The sequence below is a fragment of the Falco naumanni genome, chromosome Z (assembly GCF_017639655.2).
Source record: "Falco naumanni isolate bFalNau1 chromosome Z, bFalNau1.pat, whole genome shotgun sequence".
NCBI lineage: Eukaryota > Metazoa > Chordata > Aves > Falconiformes > Falconidae > Falco > Falco naumanni.
The window spans coordinates 19,825,345-19,842,698 of record NC_054080.1 but is presented as its reverse complement, the minus strand read 5'-3'; the positions used below and the strand labels follow the sequence as shown (position 1 = coordinate 19,842,698).

At 37.6% G+C, this 17,354-nt stretch overlaps 1 protein-coding gene across 1 annotated transcript in view; it reads left to right on the top strand.

Annotated features, from left to right (window-relative positions):
• DTWD2 (DTW domain containing 2) overlaps window positions 1-17,354 on the top strand; it is a 96,561-nt gene that overhangs the window by 25,639 nt on the left and 53,568 nt on the right. Inside the window, exons 2-3 of the mRNA XM_040580496.1 lie at window positions 5,718-5,808; window positions 12,345-12,439. Coding sequence (XP_040436430.1) covers window positions 5,718-5,808; window positions 12,345-12,439 — 186 coding nt within the window. The remainder of the gene's footprint in view (window positions 1-5,717; window positions 5,809-12,344; window positions 12,440-17,354) is intronic.

Below are 17,354 nucleotides of genomic sequence, written 5' to 3'. Positions count from 1 at the left end.
TTAACTTCTAATGGGAAGCAGGATCTTGGCAATATTTTTTTTCCCCTTTTTTTCTTGCTGGTTCTGTATAAGTTACCAAGTAGAGAAGGAAGTGCTTTGTTGATTGTTCCTGATACTCTCTCCACCTGTGTTTCTGATACTGTGTTTTTAATTTATATGGCTGTTGACTTTTAATGAAGTTTGTAAGAATTTAATTTTAAATTTTTATGCTTCATGACCAGTGAGTTCCAAAGTCTTTTGGAAGAGCCTGGGGGAAAGGGTGGAAGCTGGAACGCAGTGGAGGCAGATTAACCTTCTATGCCTGATTTTCTCAGGAAACATCATTCAACTAAGACTTGGAAATTTTGCTTGAGTAAAGAATGTTCAAAATAATCTTAGAAGAAACCTGAACAGTGATGGTGACTTCTTGAGTTTCTCTGTATTTCATGAGAGCTCTAGCACTTCTCAGAAAGATGGCTTTCTAAAAGTTGCTTTAAAGAGAAATTGAAGAGCTGGTGGGCTCTTGAGAAAACCTTAATCAGAAATCTGAGGCTAAAAGCTGATGAGCTTCTATCATTTTACTTCTGATAAGTTTTTATTTCTTGATCTTTTCAGTGGGAGTCAGTCTTCTTTAGGCTAGTTGATTTGAATGGTTGTGAGGATAGTACTAGACATCTTAAAAGTACAATAGTGTGAACAGGAGAGTTAACCCAACAAAATGTGATTACTGTAATTTTTGTAACTAAGTCTGCAGTATGGTGGACATGATATTTTATTACTTCTGTGCTCCAGGGTAACTGAGCACAAGACTGAAGGACTACTTGCATTGCAACAGTGAGAAATACATGATAATGCTACACAGCTGTCTTGTAGTGCTTTAAAATTGCCCTGCCACATTAGCTATAAACTACCTGCTACTGAGAAAATAAGGGCAGCTCATAATAATTGAAGCAGAGGTAATGGTTGAATTGGCTCATCCTGTTAAATTTTAAAATAAAAGAAGAGGGAGAACTCCAAGTAATTCCTTCATTTATTATTTCAGTGTTATAGTTCACAGTTTTCCTTTTATTCAGTAGTTTAAAAGCATGCGTGAGCTTCAGTTAACAAAGCAGATCAGCACAGATTGTGTATTTGGGACGTCAGCTCTGGAGTTTCTAATTTAAATCTGACCCATATTTACTAGGATTAGAGGATGGGCAAGTTTTCAGAAATCTGGAGTCTACTGTGTGCATTCAGCTATAGTGAACTTTTTGCCTGTCTTTAATGTACAGTTCAGCTGATGACCATGGCAGTTTGGCTCTTCTTGCAGGATCTATGCTTGTTAGCTGCAGAGCTACAGGAAACACAAATCCTTCTTCTGGCTGTACTGGCCCTGGGTTTGCCAGATGGTCCTTGACCATGTAGAGGATGAGATAATCCATTATTTCACTTCTGTTCAGCACGAGAGATTTTTATTTAATAGGGAGAGCTTCTTATCTTCTGTGAAAGTTGTGGCAGTTGCATTAGGTCACACGCTGTGTAGCCTTAGGGTGAAGGAAAGCAGAAACTCAGTATACTCAGCAAATTCTTTTTAAGATGGCAGTAAGTCCTGTCAATTACAGAAGGCTACTGCAAAGGAGCTGTAAGATTTTACCCAGAGAAGTGCAGAAGTACATACAGACAAATTTTTAGAGCTAGAATAGAAAAAGTAAAAAATTAGAGCCAAGTAATCTCAAGCCACTGCAATTGGCATTGTATCCATTCATTTTTAATTGTGCAGAATGACTGAGAATAGAAGAATGGCCATCCTAGAGCATGTCAAAGGTCCATTTGCACAGCATGTTGTCACCAACCATGAACAGATGTAATGAGTGGGTACATATATCTAAAGAAGAAAGTGTAAGCATATGCTGATATTTCATCCTTTCTCCAACTGCCTTTAGCTCAGGGGACAGAGTTGGCTGTGGCTTTGTACCTTCACTGGTGGTGCTTCAATATCTGATAGATTTTTATTTCACAATTTTTTCCAGTTTCCCTTGAATCCATGTAAAATTCTTGTAGCCACAGAACTGGTCAGCAAGGAGGTCTGTGGCATGAGGAATTACTCCTTGTGTTTGTTTTTGACCTTGCTTCTCCTGCCTTTTTTTGCACTGGGAGTGTAAACAAGAGGTTTATTTAGTAGCATAATAATGTTGCCTGTTCAATTCTTTCATTCTTTCCCAGTAACTCCTAACATCTGATTTGCATTTTTGAGAAGTTCCAGGCATTAAAGTGCCATTTTCACAGAACTGTTTAAGGTCTTACACCTAAATGTCATGCCGTATTAACCTCAGACCCTGGGCCCTGGGGTTTTTCTGTATGTCGGGTTAGAATTGTTTCTTCCTAAGTGCATCATTTTATGTATGTCTATGTTTAAACTTAATCCACTCTTTCTTTTAAGGTCCTTCTATAGCAGTAGTGGTTGATGTGGAGGATGCAAAGTGTAACCTTAAAACTGTTTTTAATTTGTGTTTGTCCCCTAACATAAAACTAGCAAAAATAACATTTATTCTCAAATTTTATAAAATGGGCTTGTGCCTTGAAACTTCCAACACAGCTTTGTGAAACTCTTGAATATTCTTTTAATGCATGTGTGTGATGGACTTGTGTTAGTCTAAAACATGCATTAAAACATTAGTATAAAACCAACATATGGTAACTTATGTGGCTTTTCTTCAGACTTCTCAGGTGGGTTTTTGACCTTGAAACCCTTGGTGTTTTGACCTAAACAGTAGAGAAGTCTGATTTACTTAAAGCAGCCATTTCTGTTTGGGCAGGCAAGGGTCTGGGGCTCTTCTGTAACATCAGCGGCTTACGCAGGACAAAACTGTAGCAGAGTCTTTAAACAAAAGAAAAATACAAAACCTCTTTTCTGTCTAGGTGGCCTTTCTGAGAGCAAAGGCAGCTTTTGTAGTGGTGAAACAGAACTTCTCTTGTTCCGCGTTGCTTTCTATCCAACTGATACAAGCTGGTAATGTCAGTTTCACATAGCAATATTTTTTTTTTTTTTGTCTTTGCACAATAACTGTTAGGTATCAAAGTGAAAGTACAGAAATAAGTCTTGTGCCCCCAGGACGGGGTTGTAAAATTACATATTCAACAAAATTAGGTACCTAATTGGGTGCTTAAAGTTAAGTAATATATATACATATGTAAGTTATTAAATTATATTTGAAAGGATTTTATTTGTCATGGTTTGTGCTCTACTCTCTACAAATTAAATTATAGGTAGAGTTTGTTCTGTAACTATTTGAAAATACTTGCTTTCTGGGTAATTTCCTTTTTCGGTTTGGTTGTTTTGTGGATTTTTTTTTGTTTTCTTTCTTTTTTTTTTTTTTTTTTTTTTTTTAATGAGGTTAACAAAGCTTAAAAAAACTACTAGTGAAAAATCCAAACCAGTGTGGAAAATACAAAAAGCATGTGCAAATGGGGGACTTGAAAACAAGAAAATAAGCAACTTCTATCTAACTAACTTTAGTGTAGTTAAACACACTGAGGTCAGAAATCACTGGAAGCTGTTTCTGTCTGCTTATGAAAGCTAGTAAACAGTGTAGGTCTTTGTATTGAAGTCACCACGTAACTGTTTCAGAACAGCTTTGTGTAGTAGATTTTCATGCCTGAATCCCTCCTCAGTAGAAAACATAATAATGGGGAGAACTGTAACAACTTCTCATGTTAGTGAAACCAGCCATTTAATAATAGCGAGAAACTAAGGAATTGCACTTCCTACAAAACAGAGTTTCTGCTAAATCTGCTGATCAAAAAGAGGATGAACTTCTACTTAATAATGGGAGCACAGGCAATAAACAGCCTCTAGGGATATGTTTCTCTTCCAGGTTGTTAACACAACTGTTTTCAGAAATTCCTGTTTCAGTTGGTTACACATGAGAAAATTTTGGAAAAAAAGGCAGTGGTACAGAGCTACTGAAATTAGACCCACCAGACCTGGAAGCAACGTTGGTTTCAGTTCATTCAGAGTGAAGGTCCCTGGAATACCTCACTGAATAATAAAATTGATGAGTACATAATTTTAGGCCCAAAGCCTGTCCATTAGTACAACAGAGAGTGTCAAATTTATGCAGGATTAGCAACAGGAAAATGCCATACTAGAAATGTGAAAGAAAGATGGGCAGCAGCCCACTGGAATAGTGTACTGAGGAGTGTATGACAATATTGAATGTTTTGTCGTTAGGCTGATTTCTTGAGTGTAGGCCTTTTAATTTAAAAATACTTTTCCCAGTGCTAATTTTGATCCGCACCAAGTCCTTCCCTTGCATCAACACTCCCTCTGCTGCTTTGGATTTAGACTATTGTTGCATAACCTTTAACTGTATACCCTGTGGAAAAGGGAGTAAGTAGTCTCTGTGCCTCTGTAGCTGAAGGCTGGAAGTAGGGGATTTAAACTAAAACACCTGTCAACTGTGAAAGAGAAGCTTATCTGTTGTTACTGCTTTTTCATAATGCTGCCATTTACTGATAAGTGCTGATGTTTGACTAGGGAAGATAGGCTTGGATTACTGTAGGATTACTCAGCACAGTTTGGCTGGGTGTGTGCGCTCCTGGACACAGTGTCAGTCTGGCTCACCATGAGCTTGGTCTGGACCTGTGTTCAGAATTCACCTCTGTAAATCACATCTGGTGCAGTGATTGCTTACAGTCTTTGATGTGTGACCAACATATAAACAACAGTTTATATGACAACCAATAAAGCTTATAAGGAGGATGTAAGTGAAGTTGTGCATTCTGCTGAAAATCCTGACTTTATATATTTTAAACTCAGAGAGCTTTGTTTGCAGGCATGGTGTCATTTTAAGTGAATTCTAGTAATAGCGTCACTGTTAAGGAAATAGTTTGTTTTTCTGAGTTATTGAAGAATGTATGTAAGTAGCTATAGTGATTTTTGTGTGTGCACATCTGTGTGTGTGTGTGTATGTATGTGTTTTTGGTGTAACAACTAAAACTACTCTAACTTTGAGCTTTGTTCTTTGCTTCTGTTTATTCTTGATCATTCAGCATATTAGTTTCATACCAAGAAAAATATAAGTTCATTTCTTTGGTAAGAGTTCTTTTATTAGTCATTTAACAGCTACATGAAGTACACCAAAGGATTTGAAATAATTTTTATTTTGTTTTCTCAGACTTAAATTAGAAGTTCCTGATATGGATTTATTGTTTAAATATTACATGTCTACTACGTATTTCTGCATAGATGGAATTCTAAAAAATGAACCCAATCATAAATATGGCATCTCTGTGGTTTTATGTGTATATACTTGTAAAATTTTCTGTTGTAATTAATCTATTATAAATATATCAATTATAAATGTTATATATTCTATTACAATATTTTGTGAAATTGTTGTAATACTAACTTGGTATGAAGAGCAGTAACAGACTTGACTGGGGTATGATGCTAGGAAGTTTCTTCTCTTGAAGATGTGAAAGGATTTTTAGAGTGCTTTAATCCCAGACAGACCACAGGAGGCGTCTCAACACCGTTCACTGTTCTCAAAACTCTATTTCAGTGAAAACCTTGCTGCTTTATTTTTAGAAACAGAAGAAGTTTCAAACAGAAAATTGCATCATGCTTAATACATTGTCATAAGGGGAAGTTCTTAGTGTGCCTCTTGGGATGCAGTATGTAATTACAACATATTTATACCATCTTTCATAAATTGCTGATTACTTGTATTGTTCTCTCACTCCCTTCTGTCTTGTAGCCGTCCTCAGAAGGTGTGTTTATGTCCGTTCCTGCCAATACATCCACTGAAGGTCTCCATCTGCTTGTATATAATTCAGCATCCAGCAGAGGTGAGTAATGCTGCAATAATTGTTGGATTTCAGCTAGAATCTTAATGCAGCGAATGGTAGGCAAGAGGAAACAGCTATGCTGTTAACATCATGGAATGATTTTTCCTTTCAAACTTGATGATTGAAGTGCTCGTTCACCTGAGTTATTGTATCTTTTATTCAGTTCTTCTGAATTATTATATCTTCTGAAATGACATCTTATTTCTGCAACTTCCATTCACACAAGACATCTTTCCTTATCTAAATAGTCCTGCTAGAATCAGAAGTTTACTTGCCTTGGTACAAAATGCAAGAATTAACCTTGACATGGTGTCTCACGGAAGTGCTCAGAGTTAATCCAAGGACAAATGTGTTTTGATTACAGCAGTGGTTTTTTATTGATGTTAGTGTTCTTTTAAAAAAATGAATTAAGCAATTCTTAGTGATGACTTTAGCTGTTTAGCCAATGAAAAACTATAGTTTCAGAACAGTATGTTTTGGTTTACCTAATAGAAGAATTTATGTTGATGTTTTCTTGTCTGTTAATGATGGAGTTTGGTGGTTGATCATAAGGGTTTTAGAAGTTGGACTGCAATTGAACAGATCTGGATAGATGGTGGGTCTACAAATTAAACCGTGAAGTTCAGAAACCTGTGCTCTTCTGGTCCAGCTGTTTACTTAGATTATACAGTAGCTCAATGAGCACACAGAGAGTCTTTGCATGAAGGAACTTAAGCAGAATTTAAAAGAGCATGTTAGCAGAAAAGTAGTCTTATTGCAGTGAACCAAAAAAGAAGCCATGACATATTTGGTCCCTAACTGGGAATGCTGTGATTTCTAATTGGCTATTTATAATAACAATATGCTTAAGTACTTTTGAAATAAGAAGTATATGCTTAAGTCACTTGATGGAAAAAAGAGGTTTAAAAATGTGCAGAGAACTTTGAACTGGCATTTGAATTGCATTGAATTTCTTATTCATGGTGGAAGGTATTAGAAGTTCTCAGATTCTGTTTAGATTTCATACACCATTCCCATACCCTTCTGAAAATCTGTCTGCACTTTTTATTAATCAGCAATCACAACAGCTGTCTGTTATAATGGGATGCAACTTTTCCATTTGTGTACGTTACCTAGTGGTAATTCACATGATGAACTAACATTGGAAGACCTCTGCATTTGAAGATAATCCATCTGAGAGGAACAGTTGGACTATCTGACTATATGAGGGCACTGGGCTTATCAGAGATAAATCCAAACAAATGGTGGGAAGCTAAGAATGTCTTACAATGGTCTTTGAAAGTGTTTCTTAGATGATCACAGGTGATGTTGTTGACTCCAAAACAGCAGAGGCATATACCTGACAAAATATAGGTTCCTTTGTTATGACTGCTCATACTCAAAATACCATCAGTCTTGATGTACAGTCCTTGTGGACTGTATCTGATCCTTTAGTCTGCCATTTCATTACAGATACACTCTTAGGAGTCCGTTTCAGAAGTATCTTGTTAAACTAACCAGATAGTGAATGTCTTTCTGCTACTGCGTGTCAGTGCTGACTGTCACCCTTCATGTGCTTCATTATCTATTGGCTTTGGAAGTCCATAGTGCAGTAAAGTTAGCCACCAACTATGGTTAAATGATGCTATTGAGACTTGTATTTAGGCAAGACAGTAATACAGGAAGTCAGGAGCAACATTTCCTGTCCTCCGATTAATGTGACTATGTGTCCACATTCTTACTATCCAGAGGCCATGCTGCCAGATAGACCTGTGCAGGTGTCAGGTACTGTGAAAGAGAGAGGAATCACTGCAGAGCAGTGGATCCCAGGTGAGGAATCCTGCCATCCAGCTTCCATTTTGCATAATAGGTCAATTGGCATTACATTTTTATTTGCTGAGGAATCTGGAAAGAAGTCAGCATTCCATGTCAAGGGGTAAATACTTATTTTCTGAATAGTGTTAGTGTACCATTGTTCATAATAAAAGTAATTTAAAAACCCAGTATCTCAAACCCAGCATGAGGACTAGTGGAACAGTGAAGGAGTTATTTGCCTAGCTGAATTTCTTTTTCTTCTTTGCATATAGACATATATATAAAAATAAATAAAATAATTTTGCTATTTTTCACTTCTCATGCCTGTTCTGAACCTTATATCAGGTCAATGGCATAGTTAGGTGCGCAGACCACTGTAGACATTTGTCTTATCTTTGCCTTTTATCATCCTTGGGGTGATCTCCAGCAGCATAGGCCATTATGTACTTTTCAAAACCTGAGTGATAGGTGTAATTCAGAACAGAATCCTTAAGCATAGCAGAGAGTATCTGTTTAGGTTGTTCTGCTTCCCTGCCTTCGTTCTTTCTAGAACTATAAGAATTTTCAGTGTTAATTGTCGTGGTTTAACCCCAGCCAGCAACTAAGCACTACGCAGCTGCTTACTCGCTCCCACCACAGTGGGATGGGGGAGAGGACTGGAGTAGTAAAAGTCAGAAAACTCGTGGACTGAGATAAAGGCAGTTTAATAGGTAAAACAAAAGGCACCCATGCAAGCAAAACAAAACGAGGAATTCACTCACTACTTCCATGGGCAGGCAGGTGTTTAGCCATCTCCAGGAAAGTAGGGCTCCATCACGCATAACGTTTACTTGGGAAGAAAAACGCCATAATGCCGAATGTCCCCTCCTTTCTCTTCCCCCAGCTTATATATACTCAGCACAATGTCATATGGTATGGAATACCTCTTTGCCTAGTTCAGGTCAGCTTTCCTGGCTGTCCCCTCCCAGTTTCTTGTGCCTTTCCAGCCCTGTCGCAGGCAAGGCCTGAGTCCTTGACTTAGTGCAAACACTACCCAGCAGCAACCAAAGCCATCAACATTATTCTCTCATCGTGCTGTCAACATTGTTCTCACACCAAATCCAAAACAGAGCTCTGCACCAGCTAATAAAAAGAAAATTAACTCTATCCCAGCTGAAACTAGGACAGTGAAACATCTGAGGAGAAAACTTTGTGTGTATGTAATGAATTTATGTATTGATCTAATGCCAGTAATGAGCTTAGAAATGCTCATTATAATACTTCTGTATAGTATTCTTTATTGAACTGTAAGAACCAAATATGAGGGGAAATTTTTTGCTAATTGTCCTAGCAATTCGTAAAGAAAAATGAAAGAAATATGTATCTCCTGGCTTTAATAAATATTTTTATTAAAACTCTCCTGCTCATTGTAGATGGATAATGCTCTGGTAACCAGAAGTACCACTAATTCCCAGAAAAGAAAAAAAAACACAACAAACAAACGTGAAAGCAAGTGGCATTTTGCCTGGCTGGGATGCAGTTAGCTTTCCCCATAGCAGCCCTCATAGTGCTGTGCTTTGTATTTGTGGCTAGAACATGTTGGTAACACACCAACCAGTACTTGGGCTACTGCTGAGTGGTGGTCCACAGCATCAGGGCTGTCCCTCCAAACCCTGCCTCGAAAGGCCAGTAGCATGGAGGTGGGCAAGAGATTTGGAAGGGACATAGCCAGAACAGCTGACCGAAGCTAACCAAAGGGATATTCTGTACCATAGGATACAATAAAAGTTGGGGACAGTGAGGGTGGCATTTGCTGTTAAGGCGTTTGACTTCCAGAGCAACTGCTACATGTGCTGAGGCACTACATCCCAGGAAATAGGTAGACATTGCCTGCTGATGGGAAGTGGAGAATAAAATTGCTTTCCTTTGCTTCCATGCATGGCCTTTTCTTTTCTTTGTTAAACAACTTTTACCTTGATCCACGAGTTCTTTTTCATCTTATTTTCTCCTCCCTGTCTTGCTGAGGAAGGGAGTGATAGAGCATCTTGGTGAGCACATGGAGGCCCACCAAGGTCAACCCACTGCGTAAGTCCTCCAGTCTTCTTTCTATTTATGTACTTCAATGGTCTAATAATGAATAAACAAACTGTTGCAAATTATTATTAGAACACTGAAAACAAAGGAGAGAGTAACTGCTTACTTTCAAACCAGTAAATGGAAAACAGCTGATACGATAACAAATAGGTTATATATAGTCTAATTAAATACAAATGTTTTTTAATGAAGAAAATTATAAACAAATGAAACCCTTTTTAATGTTAGTTTGATTTAGCTGTTCTTAAGCTTCTGTTCTCAAACAATTCCTTTCAGCTTTGAATTTTGTGTTTTATCTTCCTGTAAACATGGATTGGTTTTTAGATTGTGTCGTGGTTTAACCCTGGCTGGTAATTAATCCCAGCCACGCAGTCACTCACTCACTCCCCCAGCCTGTGGGGGTGGGAAGGAGAATCAGAAAGGAATGTGTAACTCAAGGGTTGAGATAAGAACAATGTAATAATTGAAATAAAATTAAAATTAAAGAGCAATATAAATAGTAACAATAACAATTACTATGAAGAGGAGGGAGAAGGGAAGAGGAATGAAATCCAAAGGGAAGGGAGAAAAGAAAACCAGTGACACATAATACAATTGCTCATCACGCTCTGACCGGTGCCCAGCCAGTCCCTAAGCAACGTTGACCAGCCCTGGCCAACCCCACCCAGTTTATATATCAAGCATGATATCCCGTGGTGTGGAATACCTCTTTGGCTAGTCTGGGTCAGCTGTCCTGGCTGTGTCCCCTCATAATGCAAACACTACCCAGCAACAACCGAAAACACCAGCATGTTATCAACACAGTTCCTACACCAAATCCAACACACAGCACTGCACTAGCCACCAAGAAGAAAATTAAATCTATCCCAGCCAAAACCAGGACACACTGGAAATTCCGTTTTCCCTGTTGGTTAGAGAATGTATTTATTTGATGTGAAAGGTAATTCTGAAGTAATGATACGACAGTGTTGAATGTATCTGTTGATATGAATGATATGAGCGAATGACAGTGTTGAATGAATGAATTAATGAAAAGCCAACAGTTGAATGACTTCCCTTTGGCTGGTGATAACTCTTGGTTTTGCTTATCAGAGACAAATAATTGATTTTTTTCCAGTTCCTTTATTGCCATTTCTGTTCTTATGAAGAAGGGTGTCTTCTGACTAGTGTGGAGACTGAATTGGAGTGTTACTTAATTACAATGAAATAAAGACAAATAATACTGTACCACTGTTGATGGCTTATTGTGCTTTGCTGAGATCAAAGAAATCAATGGTAGTTTGAAGGATATTTCTCCCTTGCCTTGCTAGCACTTCACTCCCCAGGAACTTTGATCTTCATCTGTCCCTCAGAGACATCATGCTACTGCTGCTGTGCAAAGTGGTGGTGGGTATAGCAGGACAACTTACTCCTTCAACACCATGGTGTTTTATTTATAGAAGACCAGTAGGTATGGATCAGACAGAGCAAAATTAATAAAGGTTCTAGGTAACAGTGATAAAAGTAGTGAAGTTTGGTAACAAGATAATGTGAGGGCTTCAGGCAGCTGCACGTTGATGCATGTGGAAGGTAGCAGCCACCCAGAGAGAACTGAGAGTGCTAATCAAGGCCTCGCATGTTCACAAATACTGAATTGTTGATACGCAGCTTGTAAGTCAAAAGATGACACGGAACTAATTTCTTGCTGGGTGTAGGGCTTTTGTAATCCTCACCTGACTTCTAGTGTCTTGCCTTTTGCTAGGTTTAGCTAATAACCTTCCTTTGTTCCTCTTGTGCTTGAGAAACAAACTGAAACTTTCAGGTTTTGGTGTTGACTTGCTGTCTTCATTAAACTTATGCTTCCTCTTCCTTGATGGGAAAACAAAAATTTACATCCTAAATGTTCAAGCTCACTTCACAATACTTCTTGTCTAGACAAAACCTAGTGTGTTCCCAGCTGTATTAAATAAAGGACAGAAGCAATTTACTGTTTGCTAAGTAGATAGTTTGCTTTAGCTGGCAGTATTTCCCATTTCCTCTGTGTTCTGAAGCCCTGCTTCAACACAGCTCTCTTTAATGCTCTTCAAGATCTGAAAAGTCCCTGCTTCCCACCCATTGGTGGGACATTCCTCATCTGTGCCGCAAAGATGGGGGCGGATGCCTGATCAACACAGCCTGAGTGGCACAAGATGGCGTACTCGTGAAGGTGTTGGTGCCATTGTCCTAGTTACTGTGAAGTGACAGAAGAGTGGAGATGTTTGTATTTCATACTCTCCTGATACACCTAGTGCTTTTATTTTTAACATCTGTTTGTGGACATCAGGCCCTGCTCTCATTTTCCCATATAGAGACATTAGCTCCCCGACATATTACATGAGTATTAATGCTGTTTTTTGCCTACTGTTTGTTATTCTGCAAAGTTTCATTGTTGTTTTTGATACTGATAGCCTAGTTCAAATTTGTACTGATGATCATAGATTAATTAAGACTAAGTTCAATATGTCAATCAAAAGAAAACTATTTGAATGCATCAAAACAGGGTATTTTTTCTTGTAGATCTTCTTCTTCTCTTACCTGGTAGGATTTTTTCTGTCTCTGTAGTCAAAAGAACTTGGAAGTAAATGGAAATGTTAACAATCCATAGAAACCCTCCCTGATTTTATTAAAAAGTAACTTTTTTTTTTTTACAGGAAAGTCGGGTGTTAAGGACGGTACCTTTGCTAGCAGCTTGTCTCCCTCCAGACAAATGTAAAATTTTGGTTGGTCGACGTTTTAGTGAAGACAGGTGAGTGGGATTGCCTATGTATTTTCTGGTCCTCTGTAAATTATGGAGTTATTTTTTTCAGTGTCTTTATTAATAGCCAACAGTGTTATTAATTTTTATTTCAAGTGTGCACATTTGCCTTTGATATAAGCTTCTGATTTCCAGCAAAGATAAACTATGTATAATTGTCAGAAACACTTGATATGTCTTCCTCTAGGTTGTAGCTTTTACTGTTTCAGTTTTGTGTTCTTGGAAAGCTCAGGTGGTTATTCTGCAACTCCTAGCTTTTCGCATTTCTGTTCTTGCCTGGTATTAGGTTTGTCTTGCTATTGTCTATGGTTCTTTTCATATTTGCTTTGTCTGACAAACCATTTCGTGTTACTGAAATATAAATAGCAGTTTTTACTTGGGTGTGGAAGATTGTGTTTGAAAAGGGAGTTTGGTAGTGAAAAATTCTTAGGGAATGTATTTTTTCAAATCCTTTCCTCTTTCTCTTAAAAATAGTTATGAGAAAGTATAGCTTTCAGAACTTTTAAAATTATTTTTTTATTATTCTGAGACCTTGGACAATATTGGTCTCCCGTGGAATGTATTTAATCTCAATTAGGTGAAGCTAAGTCCTAGAAACCAGTTCTTGGTACAAATGCCAATGAAATTTTGCTACATAAATTTTCAGTAAAAGCAAATAAAAATAATGAATACTGCTGAAAGAAATTAATTCTAAAATTGAGTTTAGTCTTTGGAGAAAACTTTTTGTAGAGTTCAATGAACAAAAATGTCAGAAGGTGATTCATAATGGTGCTCCCACACCTTTGTGCTGCCTGTGTAGTAACTACAGCATATTAGAAATACATTGCTTTTCTGTTAGTCTTCTATGATAATAACTAGAATAATTATCTAAGAAGTTCCAGGCTATAGGGAAATTGTCTTCCCATTAAACCTGAGAATGAAGCAACTTTTCATACTGATGTTCACAGGGTGGAACACTATCAATACAGTCTGCTTCTAGTAAAACTCTGTATAATCTTTTAAAAGTTATTATTACAGTGTTAAAGTTTCTTCAAGTTTGAACCAAGAGATAATTCTCTAACCTAAAGGGTCCTCCTTAGGTCAAAACCAGTTGTGGAACATTTCAACCTCAGAATAGTTTAAACAGGTTCATAATTATGTGTTTCCTATGAAGATCTTTTACCATAAAACATACTGGAGGTGGTGAAAGAAATGAAAATTTTCCTTAGGTTAATACGAATTTTGGTGATCTGACCCACCTGGATGCAGGGCTAAAAGTAATTAGGTAACAATCATAGCTCCACTTTGAAGTACCTGCAGTATGCCTGCTTTGTATTGTGGGTGTAAGTGAGGCTGCAGAAATTGGGATTGCTTAGTCATAGAGTGCATTCCTACCTTCCTTGGGGGAGGAAGGATGAAAAGGGGAGAAAAGTTATTTTCCAGCTTTGTAACCTGTTATTTCTACATTCTTTTTTTCTTAGCTATAGATGCATTCTGCCAGTGTTTTAATCCATATTCCTTATTTGTACCTAGTACTCGGCTAGTACTCTGACTAGCTGGTTATCTATCAGTGTTGTTTTGGACTTCTAGCATCCTTTCAGGCCATAAGCTGGGTAGATGTGTTCAGAGAACTCACATTAATTCCTGGAATGACTTAAGTTCCTTCCCTGTTGTGCTGTATTCTAGGAACAGGCAGCTGCAGACGGGGGGAGAAACATCTCATTGTTTACTGTGAATCGGGAGAGCTGCACTGGTCCCAGCCGGTCTCTTAGAGTGAAAATCTCTGTTAATGGGAATTCTAAATCCTCATAAATTGCAGTGGTTCAGCTCATGTTTTATGGCATATTAAACTAAACAGGGCTTGGTTTATTCCGGTTTTCTTAAAAGCTACAGGGTCCGTAAGCGATATGTTGGCTGCTGTACAAGCAACTTAATCAACCTTGCCCCATGCTTGGGGGAGACTTCTGACTTTGTTACTTTAAAGAATAAAAAGTCATGAAAGAGTACTTGCTGATACATTTTATAAGCAGCATTGTTTTGAAGCACATGAAGGCCATACCTTTGCCTTTTCTGAAGCTGTGTGATATTTTTCTTTGCAGCTTCCACCAGAAGGGCATGGATTGAAAGGGAATAGGAACAGTGTAACTATAATCTGTGCTTGCACTCATCGTCGATGTGAATAGTGCCTATAGATGGAAGGGTAATGTGGTGCACACATTCTTCTTCTGCATACATATAGGAGCCCTGCCGTGCAGCAAACCTGGGAAAGTGATGCCCTTGATGGTTACCCATACGTTTGTAAATTATCAGAATAGAATGGTAGTGGGCATATTTGTATTGTCTGAGAATCCAGGAGCTCTTCGCAACAACTCTGAAAAGGTAGCCTTTGGGACCATAAATAATTGTCATAATTGTCATTGTGGATCTGAGTGAAAATTAAGCCATTACACAGAAGCTGATTTTTTTTAAAAGTCTCCATCACAACAGCTCTAGCAGTGAGCAGTGGCATACCAACCAGAAAACTGACAGTTGTTAATCTGTGGCTGTCAGAAGAGGTTTGCTTTCAGGTGAGAGCCAACATACCATCTCAGCTGGGTACCTCTTCAGTACCCCTCTCTTGAAGGGGAAGGGAAGATTGTTACCCAAGTGTATGTAGGTTATTCTTCCTCATTCATCCTAGCATTACAGAATTGCATTTTTCCTATGCTTTTTAATCAGCATTGAGGACTAATGAGGAGCACAGAGGGATTTCATAAGGAACTCCAGATAGAATTGTATAATGAAGAGTAATTGGGATGATTTGAAAGCTTAACATTTAGGTCTCTGATGTTTATGACAGTAAGACTGAAACTCAGGACTTTTTTTAGTTTGTGTTTATGTGGAAAAGTAAACATAAAACACTTCTCCCCTCCCCCCCCTTCCCCCATTCCACCTTCTTGAGTCACCTTTTCTTGTGGCTGAAAACTAATACACAAATTATGTAGATGATGTATACATTATTCTTGATTGACCTGTATTGCAGAAAAGCTAAAGAACCAACTTTGCAAAGTCTTTCCAGAAGAAAATAGCTAATTAAAGCTTTTTGAAACTTATGTCTACAGTATATAATTGACACAGTGATGCTAACCTGATTAAGTGCTCATCCAGTCTTGTCCATTCTTGGTGCAGTCTGGCACATATTCTACTGGAAGTGTATACTATTTGCACAGTGAATTGAGTCATCAGATGGCATTCCTGAATTAAAAGACCAGTTCTGTGGTTATCTGTATGTTTCCCCCCCAGGTACTCAAAGACATTAACTTCTGACCTTTTTTGTATTGATTATGTTATTGTCAGATATTAGGGTTAATCTTTGATGTGCTAAAATGATTAAGCTAAAAGTGAACAGTTTGTCATGAGTACTTGCTGAATGGTGCTATTACAAAAACAGCACTTCTGTAAGTTGTTATTATTTTCTGTTGAATTCTTTCAATAGTTTTACAGTGAATCCAGTATTGTAGTATAGCAGGCAGGAGTGTGGGAGGGTAGGGTTAGCATCATTGCCAAAGTGGAGATTATATTTTATGTAAAAGTGTCAAATACTTCTTTGTATTTTACATACTTTATTAGTAGAGATGCTGATGAGCCTGTTAAATATAGGCACCTTTTAGACATTGGCCAGAAGTGCAGCATAAACAAGCAAAGAGCCCAAATCTCTTGTACTGAAATTTTCAAAACTTCTGTGCAAAGCAAACTTCTTTACTTGCATGAGGTCAGGCTGATGCCATGGTAACAGGAGTTTTCATTTTTTACTTTGTGAAGTGACTGTGTATAGTGTAGTGGACACTGACAAATTGATAGTAAGGATTAGCCAGTCCTACCTAAACAGTGTGGTAGGACTCTAGTTAATTTCTAAATTGGCAGTAGTTTCAGTTATTTCTATTAATTTTTGTTACAAGGCTGTTGTTTTTGTGGTGTTGATATGGCAAAACACATGAGTATATCAAATGATTATAACTTTGACAAAATATATTTCACCAATAAATTTCACTTAAAGACTTTTCTAACAGCCTTTACCTTAGAATTTTGAACTTTCTAGGAAGGAAAATGCGAAAGGTTTTTTATATTGATACCTCAGAATATTTTTATTCTGTATTCATGTAAAAAATGGATTTTTTAACTGTACGTAGTAATTGTAATGTCTGTAACTTAATTGCCTTCATTAGAAATGGTAGGAAATGGTTATGTGCATATTTTTTGCCATTGTATCTGTTTTATTTTGTTCCTCTCTCACTCAGAAACACTGCTTTTCCTCATGACTGTAGTTGCTCTTTGCTTCATGTCTTTTTTTTAATATTTTTTGTACTGGCAGCTTGTGCCGTTCATATTGTTCCTTTTCTGCCTCTCAGCATTCAAATGTGCACGTTATGCATAATTTCCTTTCTCTTTTCCCCTGCCTTCTTTAGTACATTAACATGTTAGAAATTACAGATGTCCTTTGTCTGTTTTCCGTTCTTTGCCTAAGTCTTATGGCAGCTCAAATCCAAATAGCATTTCCTAATTTTTCCCCTCTTATTATTTCATCTGATTATTTTACAAATCCCTTACTGTTTCCATTAGCTACCATCTATCCAAGCCCTTTATGTTTGACTTAAAGACTTCTAGGTCTTCCTTAGTTGATAGTATCTCAAATTCTTTATCATTAGTTAGGATAACTTCTGCTTCATAGTTCGTGAACAAAACCTATCGATATTAAATCTGTATGTCTGGTTCAGAGCTTCCGCTTATTATATATAATTCTTCAAATGTAATATTCTTTTAGATTTATACATACTCCCACATCCCTCTGAGTATTTTCGAGCAGCTTCACCCTTTCTGCTCTTACTCAGTCGTCAGATGGTTTCCAGTTTTTGATTGCTGAGATTACCAGCCCCAGGGCTGCTTCCTG